This window comes from Muntiacus reevesi, chromosome 2 (assembly GCF_963930625.1).
Source record: "Muntiacus reevesi chromosome 2, mMunRee1.1, whole genome shotgun sequence".
In the NCBI taxonomy this organism is placed as follows: Eukaryota; Metazoa; Chordata; class Mammalia; order Artiodactyla; family Cervidae; genus Muntiacus; species Muntiacus reevesi.
Window position 1 is genome coordinate 110,864,501 of NC_089250.1, and position 21,191 is coordinate 110,885,691.

Genomic DNA, 21,191 nt, shown 5'->3' on the forward strand with positions numbered 1-21,191 from the left:
TTTCTTAACAACTTTCACTTGTAACAGGCAGCAGTGTTAATTCTCTTTACCATGTTGTACATTACACCCCTAGTACTTATTTGTCTTGTAACTGGAAGTTTGTACCTTTTCACCACCTTCATTCAGTTCTCTCTCCCCCACACTTTAGTAACCAGAAATCTGATTATTTTTCTATGAGTTTGTTAGCTTGCTTGCTTTTGAAGTATAATTGACCTACAATATTGTGTTAGTTCCTGAAATGCAACATAGTGATTCTGTACATTACAAAATGATCATCACAATAAGTCGAGTTACCATCTGCCACCATACAAAAGGGGGAATTATTTTTACTGTTACATTTTGCATTGGATTGTTCTAATATGGGGAAAATGCACAGTATCGTGGAAGTGACTGTTAGAATGCTTGGATAACCAAACTTCTTTGTAAATCTGAACTTTGTCTTAAAAATCAAAGAAAAATAGATGTTAGAATGCTAAATTTAGGACAATTGGAGTATTGGAAGGGAACTTAGAGATCTTTTAAGGTCATCGGAGGCAGAAGGAGCACTTACACCTCACTGTGTTGTGGTTGTGTGTTTTTGCCCTTGTTTCATGAGATCTTGGGCCTCTTGAGAACATGAGGATATCTTAGCCAGGTTTGAACTCCCAGGCCTATCAGAGTGTTTGTTTTCTTAAGGCCTCAAATAATTTTAGTCAAAAAATGGAGCAAATCATCTGCTCCAATCCTTCATTTTATATATGGAAAAAGTCGAAGTAATTTATTCACAGGCATAACTAGAGGCTACTTGGGCTAAAGTCTGTCATTCTGGTTCTATGACTGCTGCTCTTGGTGGTGAAACGCCACTGTGGTACTTTCACAAGCAGCGTGTTGTTCTGATGAAGATGACCTAGTAAACTCAGTGAAGCCCAGCACAAATGTATGGCCAGAAGGCCAAAATCTGGAAATAAACATAGAAATTAGAAATTCACTTGGAGCAGGGCATGTCCAAGGATGTACAGTCCTGCCTGCATCGCAGCAACACCTAGCATAGTAGGAGTCCTTGGACCTGGAGAGTGTTCCTCACTTTGCTGGAAAAGCCAGCCCCACCAGGATCTACTGTGGATGGGAGCAGACCTGTTTCATTCACCCTAGGTAGGGAATGCTCAAATGAATTTTGCTGATGGAGGAATGAATGGATGGATGAATGAATGATCCATTCTGTGCATATCAGGATACTTTTCTGTTCAGGCAAGCCATTTAATTTCTGTATTTCAGGGTCTCTGCACAATACTGGGTACAGACAGCCTTTTTGATGACATAAGGTTGTAACAAAATCACCTTTTTCCCTTCTGCTGACTTGACAAGCACAGTGAATGGAAAAACCAATGGTTAGTGTCCACTCTGGATATTTGTAATTCTCAACCTTTCTGGTCCCACCAAATTGCTATTGTTCTTCTTTTTAAAATTAATTTTATTAAAACAAGTCACATGCAAACTGTTCCTGTCCAGAGCATCTCAAGGTCCATTCATTATGGCTTCTTATCTTGGCAGGCGATCGACACGGGAAGGCAGCTCAGCCATTATGCACATACAAAGCCTATCACTTCCCTACCAATGGCCAATTCATCAAACATTTATCTTTTGCCCTCTGAGCACTGTGTCACTTTGCCTGTCACTCCCTAGTCTAGGATGCCATGAAAGATGAAAAAACAGGGGCGGAGGGGTGGTATTTTTTCTCCCCCGACTTTCCCTTCTCAGATAGTCCTTGTTAATCAAACTTCATACCTGAGACTTGAAACTCTCCCTGCAGCCCTGCCTTTTAACCCCATCTTGGGGCCACAGGAAGGTTGACCTGCCACATTGATGCTGAACATTTTAATGAATAGTAGTATAATTAAAGATATGATAAAACTTTGGTTTTGTTTGGGTGTTTTTCTTCTGCAACACACTTCAGAGCAAAGAATGTTACAAAGGGAAGAGATGTCTGAAATAATTGAATCCAGCCCCCATAGTTTACAAAAAAGTAAGGGGCAAGGATGTGACAGGAATCAGGGTCTCTGATCATTCTTCAGACAAAGATTCCTCCAAGATCCTCTCCTTGTTTTGATTCTGAATAAGTGTTAGTATTAGTATCTTTTGCAAAGCTTTAGTCACTTGCTTCCTTTTTTTCAGTAACTAATTAACCTCTATTGAAAATATGCACATTATTGTTTCCAAAACAGTCTTTCAAATGTCAGCAACCCTTATATTTATCTAGGCTTGTTTCAATATACCTTATCCCGTGTCTTCCCCATTTCAATATATGCAAACTCTACAAGTCAGGGATTTTCTTGCCCCTGTGATGGATTAGAAAGTTAAACCTGAGTGGTATTATTTTTCCAAAGTCTTACAGCACATATAGGACTTGAAAATAGAGCTCCTGTCCCCTAATTTAGTGCTCTTACTTTCACTACTCACGATGTTTGTGTTTGGTTCACTGAGTTGACAAGATCAGAACACCACATGCCTTGGAAAATCACCAGTAGGACATTCTACCCCCAAGAGCAGCAATCAGATAACCAGAGAGGCAGACAAGTATGAAAGAACTTTCATTTAGTCTCAGGAAAATCCCTTGTTCATCTCTGTGCATCTGTAAGCATCGGCTCTCTCCTCTTTGTTCCTAGCACTGTCACTTCTGTTAGGTGTTGGTCCTCAGGGCCCATAATGTGCCATTGTATGAAATGGAGTGCAAACTTGACACCGTTCTTTGAAAGCTTTTGCAAAGCACAGAGCAAGAGTTGTTAGAAGATGGAAAAAGGCTCCAGTAGCAAGCCACTTTTAGAGGTCACCATATTTCCCAGGGCTTTCTTTCCTGAAGGAGATATAAAGCTATCTTGTAGTCTGGGACAGAAAACATGTTTTCACCTTTTTCAGCCAACTGAGACCTCACAGAATCAGCAGTTGGCACATTTTTGCTGGTTTTCCTGGCCCGATTCCATTGCAGGAGGCCCTGCCCATGGGGAGCTGGTCTTTGGGCAAGTATTTGATGAGGGCCCCTCTGGGTCCCTAGGGCCCAGAGGCCCAGCCGTGTAAATGTCTACTTTTCTGGTTGGTTTGCAATGAGTAGACACCATCTGTTGAATTAAAAATTCCCTTTGTGGAGGGTGGTGAAAGGCTTGTGTGGAAGAGACACTGTTATCTTTCAAGCAAACAGTTCATGAGGTTGAAGAGCTGTGTTCTTGGCCTAACATATGTTTGCCCAATGGCTGTGGGAGCCTCCCCCACCGGGCGCTGGATTCCGCCCCATGGCGACGTGCACACATACCGCGGCTGCAGCACACCATGTCCGCGCCCTTACATCTCCCCAGTAAAGAAAACCTCCATTTATAGAACCCGCCAAACAAACTCACTCTTTAGACTCTTAAAAACAAACAAGAACCTGAGGCCGCAGGCTTCATGCGTGCATGTGTGGTTTTGTAAAATCTCAAGCCGTGAATCAAAATAATTTTGGAGACATAGTCAAAACCCAGAACCAAACACTGTCTCCAGGGTGGGAGAAATGTAGGAAAGATGGGCTGAGAAGAGAAGAGGACAGCCAGATGGACAGAGTGATGGGAACAAGACATTGGGGGCATCTTGCATGTTCATAGGGAAGGTACATGCTCCTAATTTCTGAATTCACTTGCTTTAATGACTTCAGCAGAAACATAGTTGGGTGGACCAAGAAAGGTGACCACTAATGCCTGAATTACTTTTCTCTCAACATCTAGAGCCCATCTTGCCCACACTGCTTAATATATGCTATCCCGTATGCCTTCTCCTTTCAAGTTCAGCTTCTTTTCTCTCTTCCCATAGATGATAAACACACTGGTGCCATGACCTGTGCATCTTTCATATCCCCGATGAAGGTGCTCATTGAGAACCCGACATACTGGAAGTGGATGTCACAGACATGTCTTCTGGTTCTAAATAAGCTTTATGGAATGTCAATTACTTGTGTGCCAGAATCGAGTTATCTCTTCTTCTTACGTTCTTTCACCACCAAATTTGGCATAGAGTGCAAGTAATATGCTCAGAAGATGAGAATTCAGTTGGGTTGAGACTTAGCTCAAAACCTGTCTTTGAAATCTTCTCAAACCTAGCTCTCTCCTTCCTCAGAGTAGGACTCGTCATCCAATTTAACCCACTATGCTGCCTCAAATGGTAGCTGCTTCCCTGTTTGTATCTTACTACTTAACAGTTGGGGACCATGCCTCAGCTATCTTTATGGTCTGAGAGTTTAGCAGAGTGCTAGGCACCAAGTGGGCACTCAAAACATTCTTAAAATGAATGAATGGATGAACGATAAGCTATATGCAGAGGGGACCATTATCTGGTAAATTTCAACCCAGCTCTACCTAAAACATTCTTAACCTCATGAGAGTCACATTAAAAAAAAAAAAAAGACTATAAAAACTAGTTTTTCGGGGAATTGTTCTTGGAGAGCTAGGAAGTGATTATAGATAGAAAGGAAAAAGAATTTGAAGACCATCTAGGTTGATCATTATACTTGAGGACATACAATGAATGAATTGGATAGATAAAGGGCATGGCAATGGTGAACTTCTATTTCTAGACCTCCGCTAGAAATTATTTAGAGGTAGTTTATCATGGTATAGTTGAGGGAATACTGCACTATATGTCCAAAAGTTCTACACATATCTTGGTTACTATTTATGGTTTCAGTTAAGCTGCTTTACCATTCTGAGCACTAGTTACTTTCTGGAAAGTGGAGGATGAAGCACCCTAAAATTCCCCTAGGACTTAAAGTCTGTGAGTCTATAAAGAAGACTATGATGGGTGTACTGCATGCCCACGATGCTATGGTTCTGACATCTAGTTTATTGCCTGTGAGAGGCTGTAAGTTTGTTGACATGTGCCTTTTTAATTATGAGGATGTCCCCACAGTTAGGGAAGCATTAAAGAGACTTTTCACAATCCCACCCAGAAGAGCAGAGAAGGCACAAGTTGAACGTGATGGGGAATGACAGCTAGAATTCTGCTGCCCTCTTTCCACCAAGCTGGGTCATATGAGACCCTTCTGGCAAGGAAGAAGCAACTCTTGGCAGTCCTTGAAAACTGTGGTTATAGCAGAAGGAGTCTAGTCAGAGAAGCACAGAATCCGAGTAGAATTTTGGAGCTCACTGAGTCTCATATTCTCTCTGCTGAAATTCCCTGTAAACATCCTTTATGATTCCCAGTCTCTGATCAGATGCATATAGTGACTCGTAAGGCAGCTCAATCCTTTGGCAAACAGCTCTCTATTTTTTTAAAGTTTAAAAAAGAAAAAAAAAAAAGATTCAAGACTTGTCCCAAGTTATATCATTTTCTCAAATCCACAAATTTGTTTTTTATTCTGCCTTCTGGCATGTCATAGACTCAGTACTTCGAAACAGCTAAGCCTTCTCTACTTCTGGTTAGATAATCTTGACTGTCTCAATCATTGTTCCTTATGCCCTTCCAAACCGCTTGATGGTTCCGGTTGTGAAGTTTCTGAATGCTGATGCTTCTTAGAGTCTGGCACCAAGAATTGAAACATAGCTCCCAGTAGTTACTTTGGGGCCAGGAGTGTGGACTAGGATCAAATTAGCTTCTGTGGTGGCAGCCCCACTTTGGAGATTCATACTTACTAGGCCTTCTTCATACGCACTCCTCTTTATCCAAGGCTCCTCCAACTTCTGTTTGGGGAATTGTCTTGTTTTATTTAAAGGTAATAGAAATACTGTAGACAGAGGAGCCTGGCGGGCGACGGTAAAGAGCAAAGGGCATGTGTGCGTGCTAAGTCATGTCAGTTGTGTCCAACTCTGTGCGACCCTATGAACTGTAGCTCACCAGGCTCCTCTGTCCATGGGATGCTCCAGGCAAGAATACTGGAGTGGGTTGCATGCCCTCCTTCAGGGAATCTTCCTGACCCAGGGATCGAACCTGCATCTCTTACATCTCCTGCATTGGAAGACTAGCACCAATTTACCACTAGCGCCATCTGGGAAACCTCAAAGAGCAGAGTTGGAGACAAGTCAGAAATTAAACAGCAGCAGCAACAGCGATTTACTAGAGCATGTCCTGACTATAAACTAATCATGATAGAAAATGTAATAACTAGGAAAAGTAGAAAAGGGAAAGGGTGGTGTATATCTAGGATTTATCCAACCGTCCACCCATAGCTAGATATGTGGATATATGTGTGTGCATCAAAGTGTATTTGTGTGTAAAGAATTGTCATAATGTTACAAGGCACAATTTGGTATATTAACAGGAGTTTATAAACTAGAAACGGCTAACAGAATAATGACTCTTAACCATCAACATGGAAGACGTGGTACGGATGAAAATTTGTATAGGAAATGGAAGGGAGCACATGGATGACTTAATTTCCACTCATGAGATCTTTGTGTGTGTATTACATGCATTATAACTTAATTTAGGTTCTTAAATTGATAATTTTACTGGCTCAATAGATATCTGCCTATAATATAATTTTAAATTATGATATCATTTGCTGCATGCTATTTATCATATATATATATATATATGGAGATTTATGTAATAATTCCTTTACCATTGGGCATTTAGGTTTGTTTACAATGGTATTATAAATAGTGCTGTAATGAACATATTTAAACCATATACACGTCTTTGATATTTGCTGAATGAATTCTTGGAATTTCTGGATGAAAAGGTGACAGTTTTTAAGGTTTTAGTATAAACTGACATCCAGAAGTTTAAAATAATTTCATTCTCCCATTAGTGCTGTGTTAGTCTGTTACTTTGAACTTTTGACAAGACTTTGTTAAGAGTTAAGGAAACAGTGAATTTGCTAGTTAGGTGAAAATATCTTATTTAATTTGAATATTTTGGATTCCCAATGAAGCTGAAATTTTATCCCACACTTTCATTATTGACCATTTGCATTCCTTGTATATTTTCTATCCCCATCTTTTGATCATTTTCCTCTTAGGACTTTCAGCTTTTCCTTAATGATTTTCAAACACTCTATTAAGAATGTTAAGCCTTAGACTGACTGTCAGAGAGATTGTAAATGTTTTCCCCAGTTTTCATTTGCCTTTTAATTTTTTATTTAAATGTGTATTTTGAGGTAGTTGAACTTTATATTTAGATCTTTATGATAGACATTGAAAAATGTCATCCTGTGGGCTGAAACAGTGAGCTGATTCCAGCAGGACCATTTTGAATCCTACTGCATCCTTTTAAATATCTTTCTAGGGTGATGGGAGCTTGGTGACTCAGGCAGTGAAGAGTCCACCTGCAAAGCGGGAGACCGGTGTTCAATCCCTGGGTCAGGAAGATCTCCTGGAAAAGGAAATGGCAAACCACCCCAGTATCCTTGCTTAGGAAATCCCATGGACAGAGGGTCCTAGCAGAAGGGATTGTGAAGAGCTGGGCACATCTAACAATGAACACTTAGAGGGTGATGACCTCCACAGATATGATAAGCATGTCCGTAGCCAAGGCATTGGCAAAACACCAGGACCAAAGTTTCCAGAACCTTCTCCCAGAGCAAGCTGAGCCATTAATTAGTATTCTTCAGGTACATTCTTGAGCCAATTAAGATTCCATCTACAGTGGTCATATTCTAGTCCATTTTTGCTTTTCTACCACAAGGATATCATTAGAATTACCAGAGTTCTTTTCAAAGACATTTTGAAAAGGAGATAAGATATACATCCTTATTCTTAGTCACCCATCCACATTCATTTCTTGTCTCACGTAACTTGTCCTTAATGCACAGAAACTGCATGTTTGTGAAGTGAAGCTATATTAATTTGATATCTTACCTCATTATATGAGGGACTGAGCTAGCCTATTAGAATTAATAAAATGAAAAACACTGATAGACTATAATAATTTTATAAGTCTTGACATTGAAGTTTGAAAGCATATATAGAGACCATGGGGTGCTACCTTTTTACAGTTGGGTCACAGTTTAGTGCTGAGCTTCCTAACAACAAAAGTGAAAAGGGTAACATGATCACACACATGACATATTGCCTTACAGTATAGGACAAGCAAGTACTGACTCCTCAGAGCTATAGTCTGATGTAAGTAAGTTTATGAATTTATTAATCCAAATTTCAAGAAATTTTACATCTCTTTTCAAATAATTGGAAACACAGGCATCCATTTCTAGGCTTCTAGATCCTTTCTCATTTGCCATAATTCTTGAGGGATCATGTTTAACAGCTTTTTAGTGTTATTAAGTATGGTACCTGATGGCTTTAGACTTGATCCCCCTTAGAGGTAACAAACTCATAGCTAACTACCTTAGATTTTTGACTGGTCTTGGATTCAGATCTCTTTTACTATTGTTGAATTTTATCCTCTGAAGTTCAGGGACACTCCATCCTAACAGGGGCTCAGTAGGGCTTTGGAAGTGACTTTGACAAATTTCATGTGATATACTGTAAGATGGTGTCAGTACACACAATCTTACATAGCCTAGAACCTTTTCCACATTCTATTTTTAAAAACACTTTCACCCTTTACTTATATAGTTACAATATAGAGGCTTGATTTCTATTATTATTTGCACATATATCCTCAGTTATGTGACCTGAATGACAGAAAAAATATGTAGAAAATATATAGTTATAACTGTATATATCATACTATATATAGTAATATACTATAGTATATACCATCTATAGTAATATACTTTAGATTATATACTCTCTCTAGTTATATCCACTTAAATAGGATGTAAAAAGAATTTTATAGCAGAAATAAAGGATTCCACTCATGGCCTAGATGACTGGGCCATTTTCTGGGACATGAGCAGGCCTATCACAGGTTTCCCGTTCTCATGTTTCTTCCTTCATCCCCCACATGTAACCATGTGCTGTCTGTCCTGTCCTTGTAGCTTTGGTTGTGGCCACTGTTCTTGTCAATGTGCAGGTATTTCCCAGGGATCTGCTGTGTGCTAGACACTGCACTTGGCATAGTGGGAGGCAGTAAAGAGTACAGGTTGCTATTTCTGCTTTCAAGGGTGATGTTTAAATTATTGAACAGTTGCACTGACCAATCAGAATGATCTTGGCTGAAGCAGGGTCCTTAAAAGCCCTGTGCAGTGAGGGTGAGAAGGTCATTAACCACTTAGTTGCTGAATTGTGGAAAGGTCTGGGAGCTCTATGGGAGCGTCCAGGGTAACAGGGTGGGGCACCCTGGATATTCAGAACTGCAATTTTGTACCAACTGATAAGAAAATATTGAAGTAGTTTAATAACCATCCCGGTTGTACAGGTGCAGACTTACTGAATACCACTTCTGCCCACTCTCAGACAGTTGGCCACGGGGTAAAGAGAGGGAGGCCCTCTGGCCTATGAAAAAACATGAATTGAGGGACTGCCCCCCTAGCCCCTGACTGGTCACCGTCAGCTTACTCTTTGTCCTGCCCTTGGAATACTATTGACAGCTTTTTTGCTCAGCAGTTCACAGGCTCCTGGCTGAGCAGGAGTCAGTTGGCAGAGAGGCACTGAGCCCTTAGCATGTGTTGAAACTTTCCAGGTTGTTAGGGAGGTTGCAATGAGATCCTTTTGGCTGGGAGCTGGGTAGACAGTAGTCACACGGAAAGACCATTGAAGAGCAGGCAGTGACTGACCTGGGAAACTCTCTAGGTCTAGCTAGTGTGGTGGGCATCAGACATATGGGTCAGGTCCTCTAGGTCCAAGGTCTCCCCATTTTCTCAATAAACAGTATGTGTGTGGATGTTTAGGTAAGTATCGTAGAGGGAGAGGTAAAGATCTTTGTGGAAATCTTATTTTCTTAATTGGCTTGAGAACATCCCACCCTCTGGTTCTGGATTTGAGGTGACTCTGGTCCCACAGAGACACTTACCTTTCTCAGGTTCCGTGGTTACCTGTCTTCCCGTTCCCTCTCCGCCTCATGTCAGGCAGAAGTATCATGCCCGCTATGGGCTGGGAGCTGAGGACAAGGGGGAATCTAATTCTTACCACAGCCTGCACCCCAAGAATGAGCTGGGCAGCTCTTGAACTGGGAACTCTGAATGTGTCCTTTAGTGGGTTTCCTGGCTGGGTTTTGGCTAGGGGGTGGGGAGTTGCATTTGAATAGGATATAAAAAGAATTTTATGGCAGAAAGAAAGAACTCCTCTCATGGGTTAGACAACTGGGCCCTTTATGGGACATGAGCAGGCCTATCACAGGTTTCCCATTCTGTTTCTTCCTTTATCCCCCACAGGCAACTATGTGCTGTCTGTCCTGTCCTTGTAGCTTTGGTTGTGGCCACTGTTGGAAGTCAGTGTGCAGGCATTTCCCAGGGACCTGCTGTGAGGGCTTCTGCCCCAGACCTCCCAGGCCCGCTCTGGTCCAGAGGACTTCTCCTTCCCCATTCTGATGAGCAGCTAACTTTTGGGAAAGGATGAAGACCACTGAGCGTGTGCCCACCCAGGCGCAGAAGAGGTTGCGGGTCTGGGAGCAGCATCTCCGTGGGCCCAGCTGTCCTGCCTGAGGTCCCTCCGTCCTGGAGGCTCACAACCACTGGCCTGGCTTGCAGAGGGTGAGGAGCCTGTTTAGTGCCACTGTTTTTATAAGATAATGAAGGCAGAGTGGGAGCCACGGGCAGTGATGCTGGGATATTAACTCTGACAGGAAGCTTGATCATAATTATCTTAACGAGGATAGGGTTAATTACAGTGGAAACTTAAAAGTTCTCTCTGTTTGAATCTGCTGGAGCTGAATGCGTTCTGATGTTTTGTCATTTTGATGTGACTTTGGAAAAGGCGCAGAGACTCTCCCGGCGGCCACAGCGGCTCCTGGGGGAGCCCAGCCGGAGCCCTGTGACCCAGGGGACCAAGATGGTACCTGTGGGTGACATCGTGGGCAGCCTTCCTGCTGGTGCAGTGAAGGCAGGCAGCCTGCAGTGTGCTTCAGAGGTGCTGATTAGGGGTCCGGAGCAAACCACCTGCCACAGACCAGACCACACATCGGGTCTCCCTGTCTGCCCTTGACATCTCTCCACTGGGCTGGGAAGACCTTTGTCCAGCTGGCCTGGCCTTGCTCTCCCCGTCCAGCCCCTGACCATGGCACCCAGGTCTGCTCAGCCTTCCTGGCCCACCCCTCAGGCGTTTGTAGCTATAGCCAACCACTCTGGTGAGTGACTCTGGAGTGACAGTCACCTCCTCTACCTGGGCTCCTGGGTCTGGGTGTATTTTGCTGTCCATATTATACAAGGTTATAACAGAGATCTTTTGATCCTGTCATCTTTTCCTTGTACCATAGCTGTCCCTTGAACAGCATAGATCTGTGTGGACCCTTAGAGCCTTTTTTGCCTTGTTATTTTATTTGATAGCATGCATCTCTTTGTAGGCATCTTGTATAGAGGGGTATGAGATAAAAGATTGACCCACCATAATTTCTTCCCCCTTCTTCCAGGAAAATGTCAACAACAACAACAACACAAAAGTAAAAAATTTTTAAAGTGAAAATTAAAGGCGTCCTCTAAGCATCTGTTTATTGCCTTCCACATGCCAGCCAAGCTCCAGAAATCCTGTCCTCTCCAGTTTTACCCTTCATTATGCTCTTTGCCTCCTGTCCCCAATCCCTCAGCTCTGAATTTAGCTAATTAAATCACCAAGTGCACATCACACTGTTGACATGAAGATAGGGATTTATTAATATGCACCCCCCTGGCCCCCCGCCACGTAACAAGGTTCCCTTTTAAATGAGCAGCTAATCACATAGCATGGCAAAATAGGATCTCGATCCAGGCAAGTGACAGGGGATTTGGACCTGAGCTTCTGAACTGCTCTCTGAAGTCTTCCTCCTGTTTGGAGTTCTGCCCCAGAGCCCACCGCCCAGAGGGAAAGGCATCTCTGCGGCACTCCTTCTAGTGTTTCAGGCTTTGTCCTCACTAGACTGTGTCATTTTATTTTATGCCTCCCCTGAAGCACTCTTGGAAAGGAGCTTTCTTCGGCTTGCCAGTTGCCAACTATTTGCTGATTCTCCTGATAAGAGCATTATATTTGCATAACTCCGGGATGGTGTGTATTTGGATGTGCCTTTGACCAGAGCCCAGCTGATGTTTGAGCACAAGGACTTATTACCCATCTGTTAGGTGCCCTGATGTGGAGGTGGCCTCAACTCCCCTAGAGATAAACAGGGGCTGGTTCTGAAAAGCACTTTGGCATCAACACTCATTAACCCCCAAGGAGGAAGGGACTTCAGGAAAGGTTGGCATTTCCATGAGAAGCCACCCTCACTACACACCTTTGCACATCTATTTCTCTGCACATCCCCTGCATCGGGATCCCTGACCAAAGGTCAGGGCTTCCAGAAAAGTCAGTGAATGAAAGGAGGAAGGAAAAGAATGAAACCAGTATTTGCTAGTAAGTTGTTACTCCTTTCTCACTTAATCTCCATAAGATTCAACGAGCTAGAGGCAACATAGATGAAGGGAGCTCATGGGGCTTATTGAGATGCCCAAATTCAGGCTGCAAGTAAATGACGGGACAGAGGTAAAATACCAGGGCTTCCTGACTGCATGTGTATAAATTGTGTGTTGCCTGCCTGAAACATGAGGAAGAAGAGAGAAGAGGAGGAGGAAATGAAACTTGATGACTCTGTTCACCCTTGACCCGAGATGTATGCAGTACACCCCCCCCCCCCCCACCCCGCTGTGGAGTATATAGTGTCAGTTACAGGGATTCGGTGTGGTCTGGGTGCTAGGCCCTGGCGAGGGCCACCTGGAGGTTTGGGGCAGGAATGGGGCTGCTGGTGGAGCTCTGGGCCCAGTGAAGTCTGGGGGTTGAATTGCTTCTCTCACCTCCCAAGTATTGCCTATTAATTTTGGAGTCCTTTTGGATGGATGTCACGATAAAGGTCTGGTACTCAAATTCACACTCACACCACAGGTCCAGGCATAGCATAGGCAAGCAAGGGGGTCTGTAATGGAAGTGCCATCAGTAAATGCATAAATAGTGTAGACAACATCTCCCCGATTGGTTACATTTTATAGAATAGCCAGAGATCCCGTGCAAGCCAGCCCTCTGGCCAGCATCGTAGCTCAGCTGTCAGCCTCTGCAAGCTCAGCACAGCTCTTGGGTCTGGCAGGTGAACGAGCTGGGAGCATGTGGCCTGGCCCTGTGAGTGCCTCCACTGGGCGGCTTTCTGTAATTACCGTCTGTGTGCAATGGACAGGCACATGCACACAACAGCCCCTCGCAGCCTGCACCTCATGCACCCCTAACCTTATGAGTTAACTTTCAGTTATGCCTATTACCAGGGCTGTTTCCCCTTTCTGATACTTTTTTACCCCTGAGCTGGGTACTTTATTCTTTCCGATGTCTGTTTTCTTTAATGCTTCCACATCTCCATTGTTGCATTTGATGCTTTTTTCTTTTTTCCAAAAACTAAAGTGAGAAATCCACTATGCATAAATTAAAACAATAAACTTCAAGCAGGGAGCCTTGAGGCAGAAATTCCCTCATCCCCTTTCTTAACCTACCCCTGCCTAACATAAACAAAAAGAAATCATGAAAGAAAAAGAAAGCCCCTCGGACTGGAGTGATTATGTGCTTCCTCGGATGTCTTGCCTTTTGAGGTAGCCACTGGGACACTGGCAGAAGCAAATTAAGTGATTAGCAAAGAAAAAAAAGCAGAGGTAGGGGGAAAGTCAAAGGCGGTGAATGCAGAGAAAGGAAGCCTTCCCTGCCGTTTCCTAGGACTGCGCAGAGGAGAACCGCTAAGAAATGATACTTGAAGTTATATTTATTATTGTAAGAGGGTATGATATTTCTGGGCAGGAATGATGGATGACAACTTAAATTTGTGTCCAGGGAATGAAGGTGAACTGTGACAGAGTTATTTATCTTGGGAATGGAGGTTAGGGTCAGCCGAGGCTGGGTGCCTGAAGGCACAAGACATTGACAAATTTATCCTGCAGGCCGTATCTGAAGCCCTTTGTTTTGGATCCTGGCTACTCACTAAGTGACCCTCATCCTTCATGTTGGCAATGCGTGAAGGATGCGGTGAGTGCCAGCGGCCCCTTCTCCCCCGCCGCCCCGCCCCGGCTCCCTCTACTAATTCTTGTCATTCACTTTGCTGACAGGCACCAAGCCCAAACTATTCCCAGTCCTGAAAGGGAAGGTTAAAATATTTATTTCGGCTCATAATGGCCTCCCTGATTTAGTGCAGGATCATTTTTCCTGTTGCCTTTGTCATTGCAGGTCACTGGAAGGACTGAGCGCGTTCGGGAGCCTGGAGGAACTCATCTTGGACAACAATCTGCTAGGCGATGACCTCGTGTTGCCAGGGTTACCCAGGCTCCACACCTTAACCCTCAACAAGAACCAAATATCCTTGGCTCTGTCCCTGCCCCCACTGCCTGCCTGGCCCCGCAGTGGTCCCCTCCCACAGGCCATCCCCCCCACACAAATACCTGTGAAATGTCAAATGAGTTTTATGTGTCAGCTAAATTAAAGTAGGTGAAATACAGTCCGTGGGCAGACAAAGCGTTCTGTCTCCTGGCACTCGGGACACTTCAGAGTAATTTATTATAGGTCATTCATAAATGAAATGCACCATTATATCTTCCTGTTGCTCCATTTTAGTGTAGAGATCTAAGTTATGGCTGTGAAGAAATCTTTTTAATAGATAAAAATAGAGAAAGAAAATAATGTCACTGCTGCCGAGAAGGCAAAGCCAGCTTCTGTTTGCTTGGGCTTGTGTGGGAGGGCGACCTCTGGTGGCAAGCAGAGGGTAGTGCGGCCAAGCAACTTCAGCCTTCACGGAGGCTTCTGGAAGGCTCTGGGGCAGGCTTGCGGAACCCTTCTGACCAAAGAGAGGGGAAGGGGGCTCAGGTGGAGGATAAGTGTGAAGCCCAGGCCCAGCTCTGCCCCCCGTGGCGTTTACAGTACTGTGATGATGAGAAGGGCCAAGGAGAGCCGTTCTGGTGTGGTTTCTCCTTAAGGTGGTGAGGATCTAGCAGCCTGGGGTGATACTTCAGAGAGATCCATTGCTCTGGATTCTGTAATGAGGCTGAGAAATGAATCAAAGGGTTACGCAGTGTGAGGCACACAGCTCCTCCCAGTTAGAGCTGTAGACCTCTATGCCGGCTCAGTGCCAATGTGCTTAAGCAGGCTGTTTTGTCAGTTTTGTTACTACTTGTATCCTTCACACCTAGAATAATGTCTGGCACAAAGTTGAAGTTTAATAAATGATTGTGGGATGAAGGAATTGTTATGATCAGGTGTTCTTTATTGAGCACTCCTATGGATGAGGCACTGTGCTTGGTAACTTTAAGCGTATTTGTTTTCATTCTTGCAAACCCTTTGAGAAGGGTGTGGTTTCTCCACTTACCTAGATTAGCAAAGAATTGAAGTATAGGCCCACAGCCAGATGTTTAACAGGATACCAGGCCCTGGATTCAGTCTCAACTGAGGCCAGATCCAGAGTTCTTTCCGCTTGACTCTGTTGCCTCAGACTTGAAATCCAATCACCTTGTTTTATTGATCGAGTGTTTGAGGCCTGAGGTGGTTTAATCACATGTTTTTGTCCACATGGTAAGTTAATAGAAACAAGATGGGGCATTTTCCCACAAAGTATGAAATAAAGCTAGATATATATGTTAAGATTGACATATATGTTTATGTCAGCTGTAAGAATGATTTGCAAAATTATTTATTAACCACTGCTTATATGTTATAAGTTAATATTTTATTTATTCAGTAAAGTATGCTGTTTGTGGCCTTTATTAATTGGTACTTTCTTAGAAAAATGAGAAGGTCTATAAGTAAATATCAGTTTTTATCATAATGAAATGGTCATGGATTATTTTTTCCTCTCCTATCCTTTGGTCAACCAAATTTCCTAGTTGTTGCAAATATTAGCAAAGAATTGAATAAAAATTATTGAAAATAATTTTTCAAATAATTATAGTGTGTCTTATGGCTTCCTTGGCCATTTGAGATGATTAACTGCTTGATTAAGAATAAAAGGATAATTAGAATGTGAATGATATATTTCCTTCTATGGACCCCATGCTCATATTCTGTGTCCCACATTACTGTAGAGTGTTGGAGTTGTTGGACTTGAGGTTCATGTGTCAGTTTAATTACAGTTGACCATGGCCACACAGTTAATCTTCTAAGAGCCTCTGTTTCTTTCTTTTTTTTTCTGTACGTGTGATTTTACAGCTTTCACCTGCCTGTTAGAATAACTGACAAAGAGGAATGTATGAAAATTTTTTGTGTGTGTTGGAATCAAAGTACAACAATGACATATGCAAAGCAGATTTTTGCGTGACTATAAAGCCAGCTGCCTCTGCCCTGGGATATTGTCAAGAAAGCAATATAAGAAATGGTGCAGTGAGAAGGACTTCCCTAACAGCCCACAGATGAAGCCACAAAGATTGTACAGCAAATGCTAATCCAAAACTCAATTCCTCTTCTCACTCAACACACTTCCTGGCCACTTCTCTGTAGTATTAGTTGATGCATACTGAGACATATAAACTCATTTTAGCACCAGCCTGAGCACAACAATTAAAACCAGGACATACCCACTATGAGAGAATGTCATTTCAAATAACGACAATCTGCAGATGAATTAGTGGGTGGTTTTTTTGCTCAATCACTGATTTGTATAGTAACTATTGGAAAGTATTTTTTGAATACCTATGTGTTTAATATACATAGGTTATAGTATTGCTTTCTTTTATTACCACTAGCAGTCAAAGAGATATTGAGCAAGTGTTGATGGCTGACAGATTACCTGGTTAGATTAAATAGGTTAGATTCTACTAAGATTCATGTGAATTTACTAAGCATTATTATCTCTCATTTTAGAGGATTCATTTTCATAACCTGGTTTAGAATATGTTGAAAATGTGCAGGGATCCACGTTAGAATTCATTAATTCATTCACTTAATTTATTTAAACTAAAAGCAACAGCAACTAAAATAGTTCACCATTTCTCCTACCCTCCACCTTCTTCTTCTGGCAACCACCAGTCTATTCTTTTTATGTATGAGGTTGGTCTTAATGTTATTGTTGTTTTAAATTCCACATATAAGAGAGATCATATAGCATTTGTCTTTCTCTGACTTACTCAGCATAAAAAAGTTCTTGAGGTCCATCCATGTTGTTACATATAGCAAGATTTTATTCTTTTTATGGCTGAATAATCTGTTTTGTGTGTGCATATGTGTGTATCACACTTTCTTTATCCATTCATCCACTGATAGACACTTAGGTTGTTTCCACGTCTCGGCTATTGTAAATAATGCTGCATGCAGTGAGCATGGGACTACACATTTCTTTTCAAATTAGTGTTTTTGCTTTCTTTGGATCAATATCCAGGAGTGGAATCCTGGATCAAATTCTCATCTTATTTTTAATTTTTTGGGGGAACATCCATACTGTTTTCCATAGTGGCTACACCGGTTTGCATCCCCATCAGCAGTGTTCAGGGTTCCCTTTTCTTTACATCCTCACCAACAGTCATTGTTTCTTGTCTTTTTGATAGTAACCATTCTAACAGACATAAGGTGAAATCACATGGTGGTTTTGATTTGCATTTCTCTAATGATCAATGATGTTGAACATCTTTTCATGTACCCGTTGGTCATCTGTATGTCTTCTTTGGAAAAATGTCTATTAAGATCTTCCGTCCATTTTGTAATTGTAATTTTTTTTTTTTTGCTATTGGGTTGTATGGGTTCTTTATATAGTTTAGATATTAGCTCCTCGTGAAATAGTATTTATAATTATTTTCTCCCATTCATTGAGTTACCTTTTTATATTGTTGGTGGATTCCTTTGATGTGCAGAATGTTTTTTCATTTTTAAAAGGATAAACAAGACTGGCTGATGGTTTTATTCTCAGTGTGGCTATCACCAGAGATTAACAGGCTTCTTGTTTTCCCTTGGTTCAGTCCTTTCCCTGTTCCAGCATCTCTGGTCTGTGGCAATAATGCTGAGGGACCAATGTTGGAGGTGTGGAAGGGACTGCAGCAGAAGGCAATGTGTAGCTGTAGAGCTGGCCGGTTATATCACTATACTGTTGTAAGTGCTTTATTGCCAGTATACACGAAAAACTACAGTTGACTTTTTCATGATGGAGCATGTCTTCTTTCTCCTCTGGTCTACTGGTACGATCCCAGAGGTTGGTTTACTTACCTTGTCTACTTGAAGTCAAAAATGAAGAAGTCAAAAAATGAAAGACAGGTAAAAATCTGCAGTAACACTATGTGCCATTCTCTATCTTTTCAGCCACTGACTCTCCTGCCTGCTTGTTTGAATACCCAGGCTCTGCAACAGCTATGAGGTACCATGATGCTACTCTGTGAGACATCTTAGACTTTGGTTCTGTCCATTAGCTTTGCTGAACGATAACCCACTCCAAAAATTAGAGTCTTAGAAAAAACAGGGTTTTTTTTGTTTACAATTCTGCATGTCAGCTATTTGGGCAGGGCTCAACTGGATGGTTCTGCTCATCTTCCTTGGGTCACTCAGGCAGCCACAGTTATTTGGAGGCTCTGCTAGGGCTGAATGATCTGAGATTGCTTATATGTCTGGAGATTGGTACTGGTTGTTAGTGGAACTCCATGTCTCCAACAGGCTAGCACAGACCTCTCCACGTGGGAGGGATGCCCCAAGAGCAAAGCTCAACGTGCAACTACTTTTCAAACCCTGTTTGCATCATACATGTTGCTGCCCCATGACCAAAGCAAGTCACATATCAAATGTAGAACAAATATGAGGGGGATTCCAGAACCCAAACCAAGTATGCGGCACATTTCTTCTAGATTCACCAATGCCTCCCTTCCCAACTGCATGCTTCCTTCCTGACCTCTCAACCCTTTGTTCTCTTTCTGTTCGACCCTCAGCTTTTGGCTCCTGTTCTGGTAGACCTGGTTGTCTCAGGCTACCTCTTGATCTCCTGTTCATTGCTTATCTCTTCTCTCTTTGGTTTGTTTAGACTAGCACTGTTGTCACTAGCCATGGTGTTGACTTCCTCTCCCCAGCACTCATATTCTCTCTCTCTCTCTCACTCACCCACTCACCCGTAAGCATGGACAGTCTCAGCCGTATCATATCTAAATACCCAGCCCCGAACAAGGGAAGAACTGAAATGTCAGGAAAAGATAGTTAGCCAAATGGTTCTCTGTCACTTGCCTTTGGAGGTGGGTAGAGGAAAGGTGATAAGCTGACTTCATTTTAAATCATGCTTCATTTCGTTATTTTCTGATTCTCTGTTGGCTTCAGCACGTGCAGGAAGAGATAGCTGGGAATGGCAGTGCCGAGAGGAAGAAGGGATAATGCTGCGAGTTACACAGCGGGGCTGTGGTTAGGAGGCCAGTGAGTGGAGTTAGGAGGCCAGACTGGAGTTCCCATAGCAATTCACTGTGTCATCTTGAAGAAGGGGCTGTATCTTGTCAGAGGCTTCATTTTCTTTACCTGTAAATTGAGTATTATACATCTGAGAGTATTGTTGAGAGATTGTGCTGGCATAATATATATGGTAAATCAGTTTAACACCCTGAACCTTTACGAGTTCCTTGCACATTTTACTGTTAGCCAAGGCTTTGATGCCTTAAATGAATGATCCCAAATCGAAAGTAACTGAGGTACAGAGTACAACTGGATGACAGCACCTGATGATATTCTACAAAAGCGTAGAAGACTTCTCATTTTTTTTTTTTAATTCCTCTGTTTGTGGCCCCTAGAGTTGTCATTTTGCGGGACCTAAGTCTGAATATAGACTCTGCCTTTTAGTCACTGTGTGATCTTTGACTGCAAGTTTCCTTAATTGTTATCTGGATGTGATAATCTTTCAGATACCTGTATGAGTGTGAATCAAATATGTCATGTAGGCTGTTCAGCATTTGAAAATCTTCTATCAGGATAAGCTGAAATACCCTCAGGAGTAATAGGTGCTGCCCTTTGACCAGGGGTTGAGCACAGAGGGAGAGACATGCACCTTCTCACCTGGGAAGCAGCTTCAGACCTGTGCAACCCAACATGACACCATGAGATTCCCCTCCTCCCTTGGGCTCCAAACTTTCAAGGCAAGATGTGGCTTTGATCTTGGGCCCTCTGCAGAAAATCTCCCTTGGCAAACCTAGCCATGACAGCTGGGCTCCGAAATGGCAACTTTCTGTAGACAGCACTGAAAAAAATCTAAATGGTAAGTATCCTGGAGAAGACTTGATGAGGGAAACCAGGTGTGTGCTGAGAATCCAGCTGGAGAGAGTTGAAACTGTGCCAGATAGCTTCACATTTTACAAAGGAGAGAAAAAAAAAATCACTAAGTGTCTTCACTAAGGTAGTATTGGTTAGCTGGAGACATCAAGTTCCCTCAGCTGATTGTCTCCGGTTAATTTTCTCTGCAACTTGACAGAAAGGAATGTGACAAGTTCCATCTCCAAGTGCACAGTCAGGCAAGACAAGGCTGTGCTCATCCTTATTGACCCAGGAGATGAAGAAACCAATGGAAACTTCTCACGTTTCAGTCTCCACTGGTGGTGTCAACATAGTGATGTTGTTCTTGTCCAGAGCATCCATGGTGTAGGTGCTAGTGATTCCTCACTGGTGTGGATTTTGGGGGACCACCTTGCCCAACCCAAATGTTTACTTAGCAGGTAGTTGGAAAGCTTAGGAAGAAGAACTTGCTTCTGCTACACAAAATATCCTAAAGGAGGCAGACTCTGAAACTCCAATGAATCCTGTTGGATTCACTGGCACAGAATGACTGAAGCTTCTTGAAGCCTGCATACCTTTTGCCCAAGAAATTCCCATGATCAAGACATTTGAATGAGTTTCCATTTCCACAGCCTCCTGCTAAGAGGCAGATCCATATTTTGTGAAGTGTGATGCTTACATAATTTGAAGAGGCTCTCATAAAGGCAAAGACTGTATAATTACAAACACAAAATTAGGTATGGAGATGAACGTGTATTTGGAATAAAAAAATGTGTCGAAGCATATTAAACATTTTTAAGTTGACAGATACTATACATTGACATATTTAGAAAACAATCTCTTTTATACTATGTATGAGAACTTTTTCCATTTTTTTCCTGCAAATTCCCTTATAACTTCATTATTTAATTAAGTTTTACAGGTGGCTCAGATGGTTAAGAATTCACCTGCAATGTGGGAGACCTGGGTTTGATCCCTGGGTTGGGAAGATCCTCTGGAGGAGGACATGGAAACCCACTC

General features: G+C 42.5%; 1 protein-coding gene across 1 annotated transcript in view; it reads left to right on the plus strand.

Annotated features, from left to right (window-relative positions):
- The window catches only part of LRMDA (leucine rich melanocyte differentiation associated), a 1,142,706-nt gene that overhangs the window by 596,506 nt on the left and 525,009 nt on the right, over positions 1-21,191 (plus strand). Inside the window, exon 4 of the mRNA XM_065922685.1 lies at positions 14,196-14,322. Coding sequence (XP_065778757.1) covers positions 14,196-14,322 — 127 coding nt within the window. The remainder of the gene's footprint in view (positions 1-14,195; positions 14,323-21,191) is intronic.